Below are 13,902 nucleotides of genomic sequence, written 5' to 3' on the forward strand. Positions count from 1 at the left end.
GCAATCGATAAGTCTCTGTCTACCTACACGAAGATAGACCATATACTCAACTGTCCTGCCTCATCCTGAGCTGAGATTCAGAAGTAACTATCTACTCTTATCACTGCATCAAGGCTAGATCAACTGGATGGCTGTGTCGTCAGATATAGTTGGACCCTTGTGGAACCGGGGTTTGTACACAGTCACAAATTCACGAAATAGAGATCAGTCGTTACTAAGGCCATATGCCTCGTCCTAAGAGGCCAGGTGCTCCCGAACCCAAACGGAGGAGCCGCAACGGATGCTGGTAAGGCTCCTATATGTTTGAATATGACTGGTGCAGATAATTGACTCAACCATTAGGCCATGTAAGGGACGGAAGGTTAAATGGTGAGTAAATTATATAATTACGGTTACACTATCTGTTATTGACAATTTTCTAGTGGCGAAGAAAAACCGTCCTGCCTTAATTGTCAACGGCAAGGTGAGACCTGCGACTACAGTATTCGCCTGAACTGGGAAGGGAGGACCAAGAAGAAACCTATTGGATTCCAGTCCTATAGCCCCGTTTCCAGTGTAGTTTCATTCGAGCACCAAATACCACAGCCATTTCAGGTGTTTTCTGCGTCCGATCACCAGGGACAATCGTCGATCTCTCTGGATGTCCAGGGGTCACGTAACCCAGCTCAAAATGCAGTATCCAGGCCACACTCGCAGCATGTTTCAACATCTACGATTGCCACTTTTGGAAGAGATGATCAGACTGATGGCGATCTGTTGAGCGCCTCTAATCAAGAACCTCTAAGCGCTGCCAGTGACTGGACTGGACAAGATGCTCCTCCGCCTGGCGGACTTTGGCAGGGAATGGTCGAACCAAGGCCTTCTGAGGCAACACACTCTTGTGCAGTATACGACCAACCATTCAACACAGACATCCACGAAACCAACTGTCCCCGAATGTCACCGTTCAGTATTAGTGAAAGGTTTGTCTCTCAGCCCACGTCATTTCTTCGCCAATCGTGGAATGCGCAGCCCGACACGCAAGAGAGCCCCTCTATCGGCGACGACAGAGGCTCAGAGTATTCTGCCAAGCGCATACGACTTTCCAGTTATCCTTTCTCGTCTTTTCCAGGGTACGACGAGAACAAAATCGTCTCGCTGATAGACAGTCCGGCCAGCATTGGTGACAGACCAGTTCTCCAGGGAAGTAAGTCTGATATACGTTCTGGTGAGCGGCGACATCAGTGTACCCCCCTATCACCTGCAAGCCTTTCAGGGGTATCCGGCGATGTTTATACCAATAGCCTCAGCAAGTCTTTTGCTTTAATTGATGGCTCAACAGCCCTGCGGCGTGTATCTGTCCACTCCTTATTATCTCATTCTGCGGAACCAGATGCTGAGACCAATGCCCTTCGCGCGAGTGCTGGGGATGAGTTGAAGCCGGACAGCGGCACACTTGGTGCTGCTGACAGTTATGGATACGACTATGGCTATCCTGACCATGATCTCAACAAGAATGACGACATCGCTGCTCTCAAGCATGCGAAACCAGAGGAACAAACGGAGGGTAGCCTACAAGTACAATCACCGCAAACGATATCCACTCCGGGAAATGATACTGTTATCAAAGGTGACTATTACAGGCAACCAGTTCCAGTCAATATACCGAGATACTTATCTCCTCTGCCATCTGCACTCCTCGAGAATCCGATCAATCTAATGTATTTTCATCATTTTCTGAACCACACTGCGCGTATACTTGTGCCACACCACTGCTCGGAAAATCCGTTTGTGTCTGTTTTGCCTTCGAGTAAGTACAATATCCCTGGGGTACTGCGCTTTGGCTAACATATAAAATAGTGGCTGTGAGTGACCCTAATCTGTTGAATCTTCTTTTGGCGTACTCTGCCAGTCATCGTGCAAGATATCTGCAGCATCCCGAGCCAGCGAATCGAATCGCACACTGGGTCAGTGATGTCTTCCCAACCTTGCGGCAGGCCCTGAACGATCCTCAAGAGAATGTCACGGATAGCCATCTGGCAACAGCCATCATGTTGCTCTCCCTGAAGATCGTTTCACCAAGCACGTTCGAGGTCCCAATTCCTTGGCAGAGCCATCTGAAATTGGCGCGCGATCTCTTTGTAGCGCGAGAAGAACATCAACTAGCCCGTCTGGGGAACAAGATAGCCATATTCCTTTCCCGATGGATCACGTATCTTGACATATTTGGAGGGCTATCTTGCCGGCACAGTGACCCTCCTCTCTTTGGCGGCGAATGCTGGTCTTCACCCATTCCTGGCTCAAGCATTGAGGAAGAAACGAAATTCCAGGTCGATTGTTTCATGGGCTTCACTCCAGTCACACAGTCGTTCCTCTCTCGTTTAGGTGATCTTACCCACCGCTGCGACAATGAACGCTTCGATGAGACAGGAAGATTTCTCGCAGATTGGGGACCTTCCCCGGATATTGTCCTAGCTGCAGAAAGCTTACTACACGACATGCAGGAGCTCCGAGAGTACGGCATGATTCGAGGAGCGCACGATGAAGACGTGGAAAGTGTGGAGGCTATTTCTATCGATCAAGCCTTCCACTGGGCCGCGATGGTACATCTACACCGTCGAGTTCTCAATACGTCGCCATCTAGTCCAGAATTCCACGCGTGTTTAAAAGAACTCTTTGGCGTCCTGAGAAAAGTCCCCATTGGAAGCCCCCCTGAAATGTCAGTCATCTTTCCCATATTCACAGCTGGTTGTGAAACGCAGGATCCGCTAGAGCGGCTAGAGATTCTGGACAGAATCAAGGGCATGGAGATAGCAGGTCTAAAGCAGGTAGGTTGTAGCTGTCGTCGCTTGTTACTACTGTCTGTTTCCTTTTTATTGACTTGAATCTACTTCAGGTCCAAAATGCACGCACACTTATGCAACGCTGTTGGGCAGAGGACTTGCCATGGATCGCACTCGCAGACGGCGAGTTTCTAGGATGATATTACCACACTGAGCCCATTCAGTCGAGGATACAATGAGATCACTCGACGCATCACGAGAAATGAAACAAGTACATAGTAACATCTATACATAGTTAACGATGTAAATAAGGATGCCATGCTATCAAGCATAACGACAGCCGAACATATTGCAAAACCAAGACGCCATAGATAAGGAAGAAAGCATGGCATTATTACATTATCTCTCAGTCCTATCTCAAAGAAACAATTATACCCAGAAGATGTATCACACAATAAAATAGCATAAAGTGGACGTTGGACGTCTCTCGTAAAAGAATCAAAGACTGACGAACGAAAATCCGTTATTCGAATAATCCCACTTGTAGTCCCATACTTATTCCTTGGGCCATTAGGTATTCCGGGGCGGAGACTAAGGAATTTTTTTTAACTAGTAATTAATTAATCACCGTGAGCCGGTGAGGATGAAGTTCGGCACTTTTGCCCTAGTAGTAAACGAAGTCTAGACTCATGTGGCCCGGAGAAAGACACAATTGGACGTTAGATAGATAGATGCATGGAGTAATTAGATGCGAAGGAAGAATTTTCTATACCCAGGACCTAAGTATTTCTATGGACCGTTGAGTCAACTATCGCAACAGCTAGGATAATCATAGATTCTCAATTCTGCAATATTTCTTCAACTCTTAATATCTAATTAATACCTCTCCACAATTGAGTCATTTCCTTTTTTTTTTTCCCATGCGAATGACCTGAATAAATTATTAGATTCTCCTTGGCGGTCGCGTCATCCGACCATTTCGCCATGATCCACGCGGCAGTAGAAAATTTTCTGATTCGGACGGGCGCGGGGGAGGCGTCCCTGGCGCCGGCAGCCACGATCGACGGCGGAAATGATGGGATTCCTGGGAATATGGGGTATACTAATCGGCACTAATTAGCTGATAGTTAGATCGAGTCGAGTCAGGTGTAGAAGAGAAAAAGGCGAGAGATGTCCGGAGTGGCCGATTCGTGGATAGAAGAAGAAGAGAAAAAAAAAGGAAGAAAAAAGAGAGAAACCGGCGTATAATCCAGGTCATTTCTCAGGTAGTAGTAATAAAGTAGCAATGACTAACCAACCAACCAGGGGACGTTCGGAAATCAATTCTTTATCTTTATCTCCAACGAAAAAAAGCTGCAAACGGGAAACTATCGCGACAAGAAGTTTAGTGAATCGAGAGCTGTTTGGTTGTCTTGAGCGGGACGAGAAAAAGAAGCCCCTCAGTGCTTGGCTGTGACCCAGAGAACTGCGACCGCCTCGAGAGGAAAGCTCATTATCTTCCTGTCTCTCTCTCTCTCTCTCTCTCTTCTGTCTGATCTTGATCTTTTGCGCTCTTCTGTTCGATCAGACCAGATAGCTACACATCGTCCAGATCACCAGCGCAGATATCTCATTCCTCTGGTGCATTGCACCTTGCGCGCCTTCATCTGCGTCATCGACACCTTCGACTCGCCGCCTATCTTTCCCCTCGCGACACTTCGAAACAGCACATTTTTCACTTCACCAATGTCGCGGAATATCTCCCACGGGCGCGGAGGCGCAGGTAAGCTCACTCTCCTTGTCTTGTATATCGCAGAATTCGGGGACTTTTCCGTTAAATGATCGCATCGCTGACACTCCGCTCGCAAGGCAACATGTTCGCCAAAGATGCCCCGCCAACCCCTGAAGACCTGACCACGCCCACAATCAAGCAGGATTATTACACGACCGGTCGCGGAGGCACGGGGAACATGATGCACAACGACAAGGAGCATCCGGAAATCGCGCGAGAGAGCCAGGATGTCGAGGCACCGCCACTGCGATTGGAAGAGGGGCGGCATTTCACGGGACGAGGTATGCTTTTTCACACGAACTGAATGCGCCGTCGACGATCGGGAAAACTGACCTATGTCAATAAAATCACAGGTGGTGTTGCAAATGCAGTCATCCCCACTCCAGAGGAAGAGAAGCATCTCCAGGAACAAGAGCAAGAATTGCGACGAGTCCTCACGGCACGAGCTGATTCAAAAGAGCGCGCTGTCTCGAAGGAGCGGGCAAGAGAGAAGGAGAAGGAAAAGGAAAAGGAAAAGGAGGGAGAGAACGACAAGGACCAGGACAAGGAGCATCAACACCATCATCATCACCTTTATCACCCTCTTCACTTGCACTAGGCCATGTCCCAGACAGTGCGACCTGATGCTCGATCGAATCTTCCTGGGAAACGACCATCCGAGCGATCAACCGATCATCATCAGAATCCATTCGAGACAGAAGCATGGCACGGAACGGCAGGAAGAGACAGTACTGCCGGCGGTGCTCACATGGCGAAACCAGTCCGACTGCTCAGTCACCGCCTTAACGACGAAACAATATCCCTCTGCGCGTATATATATATCACTCGCATCGTGTTCCCTTAATACTCCTCATGAATTCCCTTTCCTCGTCTTATTTCGAAGGCTGGTCTCCATATCACGAACTGTACATATTCCCCCTGCTTTTCGTTATTGTTGGTCACGATACCTAGTTATCATTATCCTCGATCGAGGGCGCTCCATCCTGGGACACTCGGAGGTGCATTGTCTCCTTTTTAGACTGAATAGAGAATATTATTATTGTTTTCGTTTTCCTTTTTGCTGCTGTTAGAGCAAGGCGTGACTTATAGAGACACTGCACAGATGGATTGATAATGCTTCATCATCAATTCCAGACATTTGATAGACACTTGGAAGATCCTGCACGAACTGTCCACGAGATGCAGACAGACATCGACAGGATTTATACCATCTCTTTATCTCTCAACCACCCCCTGTCACTTGACACGGACCAGGGCCAATGCAAGCGCCCCCGCAACCTCAAAGATAAGCCGACGCGCTTTCATACGCCCATCGTCCAGTATCCAGATATCTAAGGCTGACAGAGAATTCAGGAAACTTCAAAATATCATATGAATTTCATTGCTACCAAGTAATGCAGAGTCCATATCTCATATACACTGTAACCGAATGAGTGAATGAATGACAATTCAACCAACTTGGATGAACCCGTCATCACAACAATCCCCTCGTCCATCCTTCTGACCAAAGATAGTCCAGTGACATCTCTTCCATCTGCTCTACATCAACACCATTCCCATACCAGCGCCAAACGCACAGAGCAGGTATAGTCCAATCTGCGCCACGCTCGGGATCGTAATCGTCTGCGATGCATACAAGCTGGATGCAGCTACTCCCTTGGATGGCTTGCTACGTCCCGATCCTGTCTCTTCATCGGTTACAGTACCGGTGCCAAAGCTGCCAGCTGCACTCAGAAGAGCTGCGCAGGTGCCGGTAGGCTTCTGGGCACTGCTGCTGGTAGCAGACCCCTTGAAGTCGCAGGCAGAGGCGCCGTTGCCGGCTTTCTTCTGTTCTAAGTAGTAGGCATTCAAAGCCCAGGCGAGTTGATCGTCAGCATCGCACATCGAGAAGGAGCCGAAAGTTCCTGTGGCCGCATTGCCGCTGATTCCAGTGCACGCTTTCTCGGACAGGCCGCATACAATACCTAGAAGGTTGCCGACGTCTTTCCCTGAGAGGCCCGCTTTGGGTCGACACGTTACAGACTCTGCCATGCAGCTACAGAGCTCCTTATTGGGTGTCGGCGGTAGGACTGTACCAGCCTGCCAGGTAGTATTCACCGTAGGACAAGCAGCATTTGCAGTCACAGTTGGAGTGTATTGGGCCATATTGGTCCCCGTCGGCTTTGCCTTGGCCATCTGGCTGGAGAGGTAAGGGAAGTCTGTAAGTGTGTGTATCGTGTCACCCTCGATTGAAACGACCCCTAAATAGTTCGTCAATCATCGATTGCTGATCATGTGCGTGAAACTATATGATCCTAGAGAAAGGAATACGGACCATAATTGTTATCTTCCTGCTGAAACATGTAGACAATCCCTCCCGACCAAACTTTTGTCATCTGAGGGCCAAAGAGAGCCTCTGCTTCTTTGAACTCTCGCGGTCTGATCGTATTGCAGCCGTACTCAGAGAAGAAGGCTGGGATGTTGAAAGCTTCGAACTCCTTCGTGCGGTCGGCATAGCCAGAGGACTGGAACGAAGAATTGCCGCACCATTCGTAGATATTCAGACCCCAAAAATCAACTCTTTCAGCGTCTGTGCCACAGTCGAAGTACTGAGTGATTATTCCGCGCAGCTCAGCATCGTCATCCGCGGCATATCCAACTGGAATATCTCGATAACCTTTCTCGTAGATATAGCTCTTTGTGTCGCGTACCGCAGCTTTGACGAAGGCACTCGCAGGGGTATAAGACATATTGTTGGTCACTTCATTACCTGCGAAGAATCCGATCACGTTTGTGTATTTGGCCAGTGCATCCACGACAGACGTGTAACGCGTATAGAGTTCGATATTCCATTGCGGGTGAGATCGAACGATGGACTGAGAAGGCTCGGACAGATCTGCGAACACGTAGATACCCGCATCTGCGAGCATTTGCATACATTCGCTATGGTCCCCATCAGGGTCAATCGCGTATACACGGATGACATTGGTGCTCAGCTCCCTGAGATAAGGGATATCCCGACGACATCCCGCTACATCTGTCAGGGGGTCGACATAGCTCTGACCCGAGTCACTTGGCGTGTTTGCTGCGGAGATATCAGAAGAGGTGACGAGGTGAAGTGAAATTCACTTACATTGATAGGCCAGTCCTTTGATGAAGCTGCTACGATCAGCCACGAAAATCTAGTGGACCCTCAACGAGACTTACAACTCAGTACCGTTCGTCTTATAGAAGAAGTGTTTCCCCTAAATCGGTGGTCAGTAAAGTGGTCATGTAGGATTCAGAGTGTATCCTTCTCCTTGCCTACCTTAATCACAATAGGATCAACATCCGCAGCGTAAGAATGAAGGAAGAAGCATGCCGCCACGAAGGCCGTAGATAGTAACTGCATGGCTTTCATGATCCCGTTAAAATGGTCTTAATGAGGAAAGTAAGTGGTCGAAGAGTAAAACGAGTGATGTTGAGAATAAGAGGGACGAAGGTCTAACGAACAGAGAAGAGGCGGCCGTAATGCTCCGTGATGGAAGGAGCCAGTGGTACATGTCTTCCTCCATTTCCAGGCAAGAGCGCTCTCATTTCACTGCGCTCACTTCACGAACTGCTTGTCTGCAACGAGACTCATAATTTCGATTCACATCTCCAGGTAGGATCTGGCCAGACACATCTGCATAGACAGGAATACATCCGTCCGAGAGCACCCGCACGGTTGGCAGCTTTTCATGTCTTTACATTGTGGCATATGCGTAGCATCAGCCGTTTTCAAATCGATTATCCCTGACACTGTTTATTGCTTCAAAAGCACCATGGTGACTATATATCCTAGAGGGGTAGTAGCCATACTCAGCGACTTGCCACAATAGACTCCCAACGCTGGCTTAACATGCTAGTTTGTGTTCGAGGCGATAATCTCAAAACACATCGACTTCATCATGAAATCCTTGGCGAAACCGCTTGATGATAAACCACTTGCAGTTTAGCGACGAACTTGACGGAGTCTACCGCGATTATTCGAGCTCTAATACATGGTCTACCACGTGGAACAAAGCCATTTATGAGGAACAACAGAATGAGCTAGTCTGACGGAAGTCTGATGAGCTTTGGGACTTGCTGTGGATGTCCATAGCAAGACACTTCATCTCAGATGTCTGTCGAGCTTTTCTATATTCCAGCATGTTCGGTTCAGGTATTGACGGAATGGAAGAACACAGAATTATCACCCGCCAGCCCTTCAAGCTAATTGGCATTCGATCCATGGATGTATCGAAGCTTCCAGCTATATAATACGAGTGTAAAGCTAGAGCTGCACCTCGCCTACAGATCAGTCGTGTTGTGGTGAAGCGTTGATTATGTCCCTGGCCGTGGCTGCCGGACCGCGAGATATGGCGATCAGGTGTACTTGATTGCTGCCGGAATCAGTATAGAAACCCCGCATCCATCATGTCATGTCCGCCACGGACTCGGTATTATCATGCTATCTGTCACGTCAATATAAAAGACGATGCTCACGCAAATTGCCTTCCAGGAATGCAGCCTTTCATGAGTGGCATCAAATCTGACCTTCCCCCACTGACTCAATACAGCGTCGACACCAGTAACCACAAAAGAGATACAGATCCTAGTCCCCATGCAGCGCGAAATAGTTTCACAAACAATAAAGATCGATCAATTGTTGACAGGACGATTGGGGACGTACCGGATCGCGAGAAAGTTGCATCCACGGATCTGGGCCGCTGCGTGAGTTACTCTGTCCTTCCATGGTGAACCACTGGCCTTCTAAAACTCCCGCGTTTACCTTGCTCGTTGATTTATCTGGGAGGCTATCCCTGACTGAAAGTAGACCCCTGAATCAATCGACAGGTCCTGTTGTTATCAAGACAGCACCCAAGCTGCGTCTTGAAAATGAACGGACCGTCTTGAGCCACCTTCGGAATCAACCTTACATCAGGCAGCTTGTCGATGAGATTCCAGAGTCGGAATCCAATCCTCCAGGATTGGTACTAAAGCGGCTAGATGATAACCTACTCGAAGCAGCGGATGTGAAGAGACTAAAAAGAGGCGAGGTGAGGCCTATTGCGAGAGATATACTTAAAGGACTGAAGGCGTTGCATGAAGCAGGATGGGTCCATACTGGTACGTTGTTCATCAGTCACATGGAGTGAGAACGCATTAACATTAGAAATGTCAGATATAAAACCAGACAATATCCTCGTCAACTACGGCAAAGGCCTATTACGCTTCAGCACTGTTCAGCTAGGGGATTGCGGTCATTCCTGCCGTGACACTCCCATTGAGAGTACGGATTCTCACCGGCGTCCCGTGAACAGACATACAATTGGTGCAGCATTATACCGCAGTCCAGAGGCCATGTTGAACCTTCCCTGGGATACCTCGACAGACATATGGTCTTTTGGGGTGACTGTTAGTGAACGCAGCCAGCTTTATTTTATCAAGTACCCTTAAGAAGTATCGCTAATATATGGATCTCTCATCAGATCACGACACTTCTCCGTGGTCCCGAACACCACATCTTCTCGCCCTCGTTCAATATCTCCCCGTCTGATGAAACCTATCCGTTCCATGTCCTCATCAGGCAGATAAAGGAATTCGGAGCGTTTCCATCGTCCTATTCGACTGACCCAATCGACGCAGAGAGAATGTCCGTGATGAACTACATCCAGAACCACATGTTGAGGATCAAGCTAGCAGAGGCCTGGAGTCCCGTGGTAGAAGAAGATGAAGAGTCTGAGCTGGGCATGACGCGTGAGGATCGCGAGTTCATTGGCAAAATCTTGAAGATGGACCCGAGGGAAAGGCCTACTGCGCAAGAACTTCTGAACGATAGGTGGCTTGGTCCTGAGAGCGAAGACTAAAATCTTGAGTGCTTTGGATTCCGGCATTTGAGAACAACACTCGCCTTTCTATGGATGGTTACAGTACCTAGTCACGATACAACATAAGAGTCATCATAATACAATAAGTGCAAATTCGAGCACCATCCAGAAGAGATCCATTAAGGGAGCAGTAACAAAAAGTTTCATGCGTTCCAATCTACAATCTAGGGCCCACACAATATAGACATTATCCGGACCGTAACCATCCCGTATACAAGAAAAACAACACATCAATATCATCCACTACGGCAACCCCTGCCTTATATCCGACTTCTCATTCAACCCCCAAGCGGTACTACTCCCATCATGAACCGTCGCCCGTCTCATATCCCTCTTATACTTCCCCTCAAAACTACCCCCTGTCGCTCTATGCATCACACACGTATTATCCCACAAGATCAAATCCCCATCCTTCTCCCACTCCACACTGAGCACATACTTTGGCTGCTTACAATGCTCATAAAGCCTAGTAAACAACTCCTTCGACTTCTCATCCGATAACCCTTCGATATGATGTACATGTGCGGCAATATACAGATTCATCCGACCGGAAGGCTCGTGCATCTGAACCAGCTTATGTCTGCTATATGGATAATCGTCCGGGTTGATGTGCGCGAAGGTTTCGGGCGCGGCGACTTTGCGTGAATGCCAGAGTGAGTGTGCGGCGATGTAGTCGTTGGAAAGGAGTTCCGTTTTGAGATCTGAGGGTAATTCGTCGAATGCGGTGCGTGTATCGATGTATTCGGTGTTGCCGCCTGTTCCTTTTGGAGGGAGTTCGTGTGCGCGAAGGAGAGAGTAGCCTGCCCGACGGGGGTTGAAGCTTGAATCGACGTGGAAGAGGGAGTTTCCCTACGTAGTGAGAGGGTTGGTTAGTGAGTGGTTGATCTCAGCGTTATCTGGCATGGGAGGAATATTGATCTGAGCAGAGAAAGATGGTTGAGACGTCAGTCAGTACCTTATTCCAATCCCTACGGACATTATCCATCGCAAAGACCGATCCGTCCAAATCGACATTTCCAACATCAAACAACTCAACAAATGGAAGTCTATGCGGACGACCACCTACGATGTAGGGTGTCACATCGTCGAGTTCACCGAATTTCCTGGCAAATTGAACGTGTCGCTCATCATCTAGACCAGCTTGACGGAAGACGCAGACGCCATACTATATATATTACAGATAATATCAGCATTGGGGATTCTTTCTGCATGTTGGGAAGGTATCGTTATTGAGAATTTATGTCGTTGGAATTATATACTTACTTTGGTAATAGCAACTAGGACTTCTTGAAAAACATCGTCGTCGACGGGCTTCGAGAAGTCAATGCCAGATATCTCCGCGCCAAAAGTGGGATGGAGCTCTTTGATGGTGATATGCTTGAAAGAGGGCTCTGTTGTTAGGCCTGGCATGTTTCTGTGTACAGCAATTACTTAAAGCTGAGCTTTTACTTGCAATGTCAATTGAGTAAGTATGGCCAGAGAGATTTCGCGATACGCAACCAGGTGTATCTTGAAATCAGCAATATATAACCCGCACATCGGCAACATCTCCGAGATATCTACCTGAATCTATCCCCATCGTACAAGCCACATGACCCAATTAGCTGGGTCGATTAGAGCTGGTCCACGAATGGGATAGAATAGCCAGGTGAACAATACTAACCGGCGATAAGCTCGGCTTCATATCGCGGGGTAAAGAGAACCCATCTCCACGTCGGCTTTTGATGCGAACGACGCATTGAGCAGTTTTTGATCATGGGGGTTGAGCAGGGTTACTGAGTTCATTCCTCTGGGGTTAAGTTACTGGTTACATCTGCATATGACAGTGAACGAGTAGATCTTTCACCTGGCGTTTTCTCCGCATTTGTTCTCCACTGATCAGCGACGACTAAGTATCATGGTTGTGGAGAGCTTTGATTGTCTCCATTCCAGCGGGGAATATCTTTACCAGTCCTGGTCGCAGGAAAGACCTTCATAGTCCAATGTGTCCATGCTACGTATGTATATACTGTTTATGTTTACATTGGAATTACTTCGTGCAAAGAACGTCCGATAATATTAAACTCTCCCTGTTCGCCCCCTATTCTTCTTGCTATCTAAACATATTTCCTAAGCATCTTTCCTCCAGGTAGAGATCAATCTTCACCCATGCATATTGCCTATCTCTTAAAACAATGCTAACTGTAAATGCTGCCCTTTGTCTGAGTCTCATCGTTTCATCCGACAAGAAGACCTAGATGCTCTAGTTCTTGCTAGCATACGCTTCAATGGCAGCCTGCAACGCCCCATCCATCTGCGAGGTAGCCAACGTGATGACCGGAATATCAAGAAGCCCGACCTTTTTCTTGAGCTCATTGGAGACCTTGTTGGTGTCGGCTCTGACGACGTTGAAGTTGTTGACCATTGCATTTGCCATGCCAAGCTTCTGGAATTGGGCTTTCTGTATAAGGGAAAGTATCTCTGTTAGTATCCATCTACCACAAAATTCACTTGGCGGTCTCTTGAGGAAACTAGATACCTTTCTAATGGCACCTTCTAAGGAATCACTATACGCAGACTTCAGTTCGTCCCAAGCGTTCGTGATGGTTACGCTCTCCGATGGACTGAACATCGGCGAATGAGCAGTATTATTGGCCGTAGCTTGCAGATGACCCTCGAGCGAGGTAACAGCTACAGGAACATGTGCAGCACTTGCAGAGCTGCCGTTGAAGAGCTGCATTGCATTTTCAATAGCGCTAAAGTCGCGAGAGACGTTAGAGAGGTCGCCAATGACGGTTTCGCCAGTGCTGCGTCTCGCGAGAGGAGAGCTCAAGGCGAGACTGGTGACGGTAAGAACCATCATAATGTGCTTGGTGAACATCATCTTGAATGAGGTACTTGAGCTGCCTTTGATGAGAGGGGAAGTTGCTCGTTGTCTTGGGTTGGTTGTTGATGGGTGGAAGGAAGAAGAGAGGGAAGGCCTACGCACTATATATGCACAACACAGGCACCTGCGCGATTTTATTCATTGAGGAATAGAAAGGTACCTGACATTAGTGTCCCATGCGGGTGATTATTTGCTCTTTTCTTCAAATGTGACTCGAGGCATTGTCGTAAACTGTCCTCTACGACATGAATCCACTTGGCCTAAGTACCAGCAACATAATCAATGCATAAATACCGCCACAAGAAGATCCGTTACCCTCACAGTACATAATCTAGGTTATACAGTGGAGATACACTTTACAAGAGGTGATTCAGCAATCTATCTCTCGGCTGTTCTTTCATGCCTAGTTACAAATTTGGCTATCATAAGCTTCTTCCAGTAGCGCGCTTGTTCGAAATTGTAGAAGGCTCGATTTGTACTCTGTAAGTGGTATTACTAACGATAAAAGTACATACATAACTACACGTGAAAAATGACTGCTCGTCAATCGATCGAGTAAAGGTCGTACGGGGCAACTACGCTGGAACATTAAGAATTCCAAATACTATGCTGTGCCCGATACAATCTTATAGC

General features: G+C 47.9%; 6 protein-coding genes across 6 annotated transcripts; 3 read left to right on the plus strand and 3 right to left on the minus strand.

Annotated features, from left to right (window-relative positions):
- Positions 1–224: 224 nt before the first annotated feature.
- Positions 225–2,962, plus strand: C8Q69DRAFT_442877 (C6 zinc finger domain protein; the record flags this gene model as incomplete). The annotated part of the gene is made up of 6 exons (XM_028628877.1): positions 225–286; positions 343–369; positions 423–1,186; positions 1,322–1,789; positions 1,840–2,807; positions 2,876–2,962. 6 exons carry the CDS (start codon positions 225–227, stop codon positions 2,960–2,962), a joined length of 2,376 nt encoding a protein of 791 aa, XP_028488375.1.
- A 1,525-nt stretch (positions 2,963–4,487) lies between these two features.
- C8Q69DRAFT_505348 (hypothetical protein) lies at positions 4,488–5,131 on the plus strand (the record flags this gene model as incomplete). The annotated part of the gene is made up of 3 exons (XM_028632698.1): positions 4,488–4,524; positions 4,611–4,814; positions 4,887–5,131. The coding sequence occupies 3 exons, from the start codon at positions 4,488–4,490 to the stop codon at positions 5,129–5,131; spliced, it is 486 nt and encodes a 161-aa protein (XP_028488376.1).
- Positions 5,132–5,726: 595 nt separating this feature from the next.
- On the minus strand, positions 5,727–8,236 carry C8Q69DRAFT_182001 (Glucanosyltransferase-domain-containing protein). Its single transcript, XM_028625876.1, has 5 exons — positions 7,820–8,236; positions 7,720–7,757; positions 7,646–7,671; positions 6,848–7,597; positions 5,727–6,773 (listed from the first exon to the last, which is right to left on the minus strand). Exons 1-5 carry the CDS (start codon positions 7,910–7,912, stop codon positions 6,073–6,075), a joined length of 1,608 nt encoding a protein of 535 aa, XP_028488377.1. The 5' UTR covers positions 7,913–8,236; the 3' UTR covers positions 5,727–6,072.
- Positions 8,237–9,266: 1,030 nt separating this feature from the next.
- Positions 9,267–10,382, plus strand: C8Q69DRAFT_505350 (kinase-like domain-containing protein; the record flags this gene model as incomplete). The annotated part of the gene is made up of 3 exons (XM_028632699.1): positions 9,267–9,642; positions 9,698–9,930; positions 10,005–10,382. The coding sequence occupies 3 exons, from the start codon at positions 9,267–9,269 to the stop codon at positions 10,380–10,382; spliced, it is 987 nt and encodes a 328-aa protein (XP_028488378.1).
- A 153-nt stretch (positions 10,383–10,535) lies between these two features.
- Positions 10,536–12,080, minus strand: C8Q69DRAFT_182104 (alpha-ketoglutarate-dependent 2,4-dichlorophenoxyacetate dioxygenase). The gene is made up of 3 exons (XM_028625877.1): positions 11,667–12,080; positions 11,359–11,568; positions 10,536–11,252 (listed from the first exon to the last, which is right to left on the minus strand). The coding sequence occupies exons 1-3, from the start codon at positions 11,811–11,813 to the stop codon at positions 10,647–10,649; spliced, it is 963 nt and encodes a 320-aa protein (XP_028488379.1). The 5' UTR covers positions 11,814–12,080; the 3' UTR covers positions 10,536–10,646.
- A 373-nt stretch (positions 12,081–12,453) lies between these two features.
- Positions 12,454–13,540, minus strand: C8Q69DRAFT_459982 (hypothetical protein). Its single transcript, XM_028630117.1, has 2 exons — positions 12,922–13,540; positions 12,454–12,843 (listed from the first exon to the last, which is right to left on the minus strand). The coding sequence occupies exons 1-2, from the start codon at positions 13,264–13,266 to the stop codon at positions 12,646–12,648; spliced, it is 543 nt and encodes a 180-aa protein (XP_028488380.1). The 5' UTR covers positions 13,267–13,540; the 3' UTR covers positions 12,454–12,645.
- Positions 13,541–13,902: the final 362 nt, after the last annotated feature.

This window comes from Paecilomyces variotii (assembly GCF_004022145.1).
Source record: "Paecilomyces variotii strain CBS 101075 chromosome Unknown C8Q69scaffold_2, whole genome shotgun sequence".
NCBI lineage: Eukaryota > Fungi > Ascomycota > Eurotiomycetes > Eurotiales > Thermoascaceae > Paecilomyces > Paecilomyces variotii.

Coding starts and splice junctions, on each gene's coding strand:
- C8Q69DRAFT_182001 (XM_028625876.1), bottom strand. CDS start 7,912: ATGAAAGCCATGCAGTTACTATCTACGGCCTTCGTGGCGGCATGCTTC. Junction 7,672..7,719: donor AAGACGAACGGTACTGAGTT/GTAAGTCTCGTT, acceptor TGATCGTAGCAG/CTTCATCAAAGGACTGGCCT. Junction 6,774..6,847: donor GCAGGAAGATAACAATTATG/GTCCGTATTCCT, acceptor CGAACTATTTAG/GGGTCGTTTCAATCGAGGGT.
- C8Q69DRAFT_182104 (XM_028625877.1), bottom strand. CDS start 11,813: ATGCCAGGCCTAACAACAGAGCCCTCTTTCAAGCATATCACCATCAAA. Junction 11,569..11,666: donor TCCTAGTTGCTATTACCAAA/GTAAGTATATAA, acceptor TAATATATATAG/TATGGCGTCTGCGTCTTCCG. Junction 11,253..11,358: donor TCCGTAGGGATTGGAATAAG/GTACTGACTGAC, acceptor CTCACTACGTAG/GGAAACTCCCTCTTCCACGT.
- C8Q69DRAFT_459982 (XM_028630117.1), bottom strand. CDS start 13,266: ATGATGTTCACCAAGCACATTATGATGGTTCTTACCGTCACCAGTCTC. Junction 12,844..12,921: donor TAGAAGGTGCCATTAGAAAG/GTATCTAGTTTC, acceptor TCCCTTATACAG/AAAGCCCAATTCCAGAAGCT.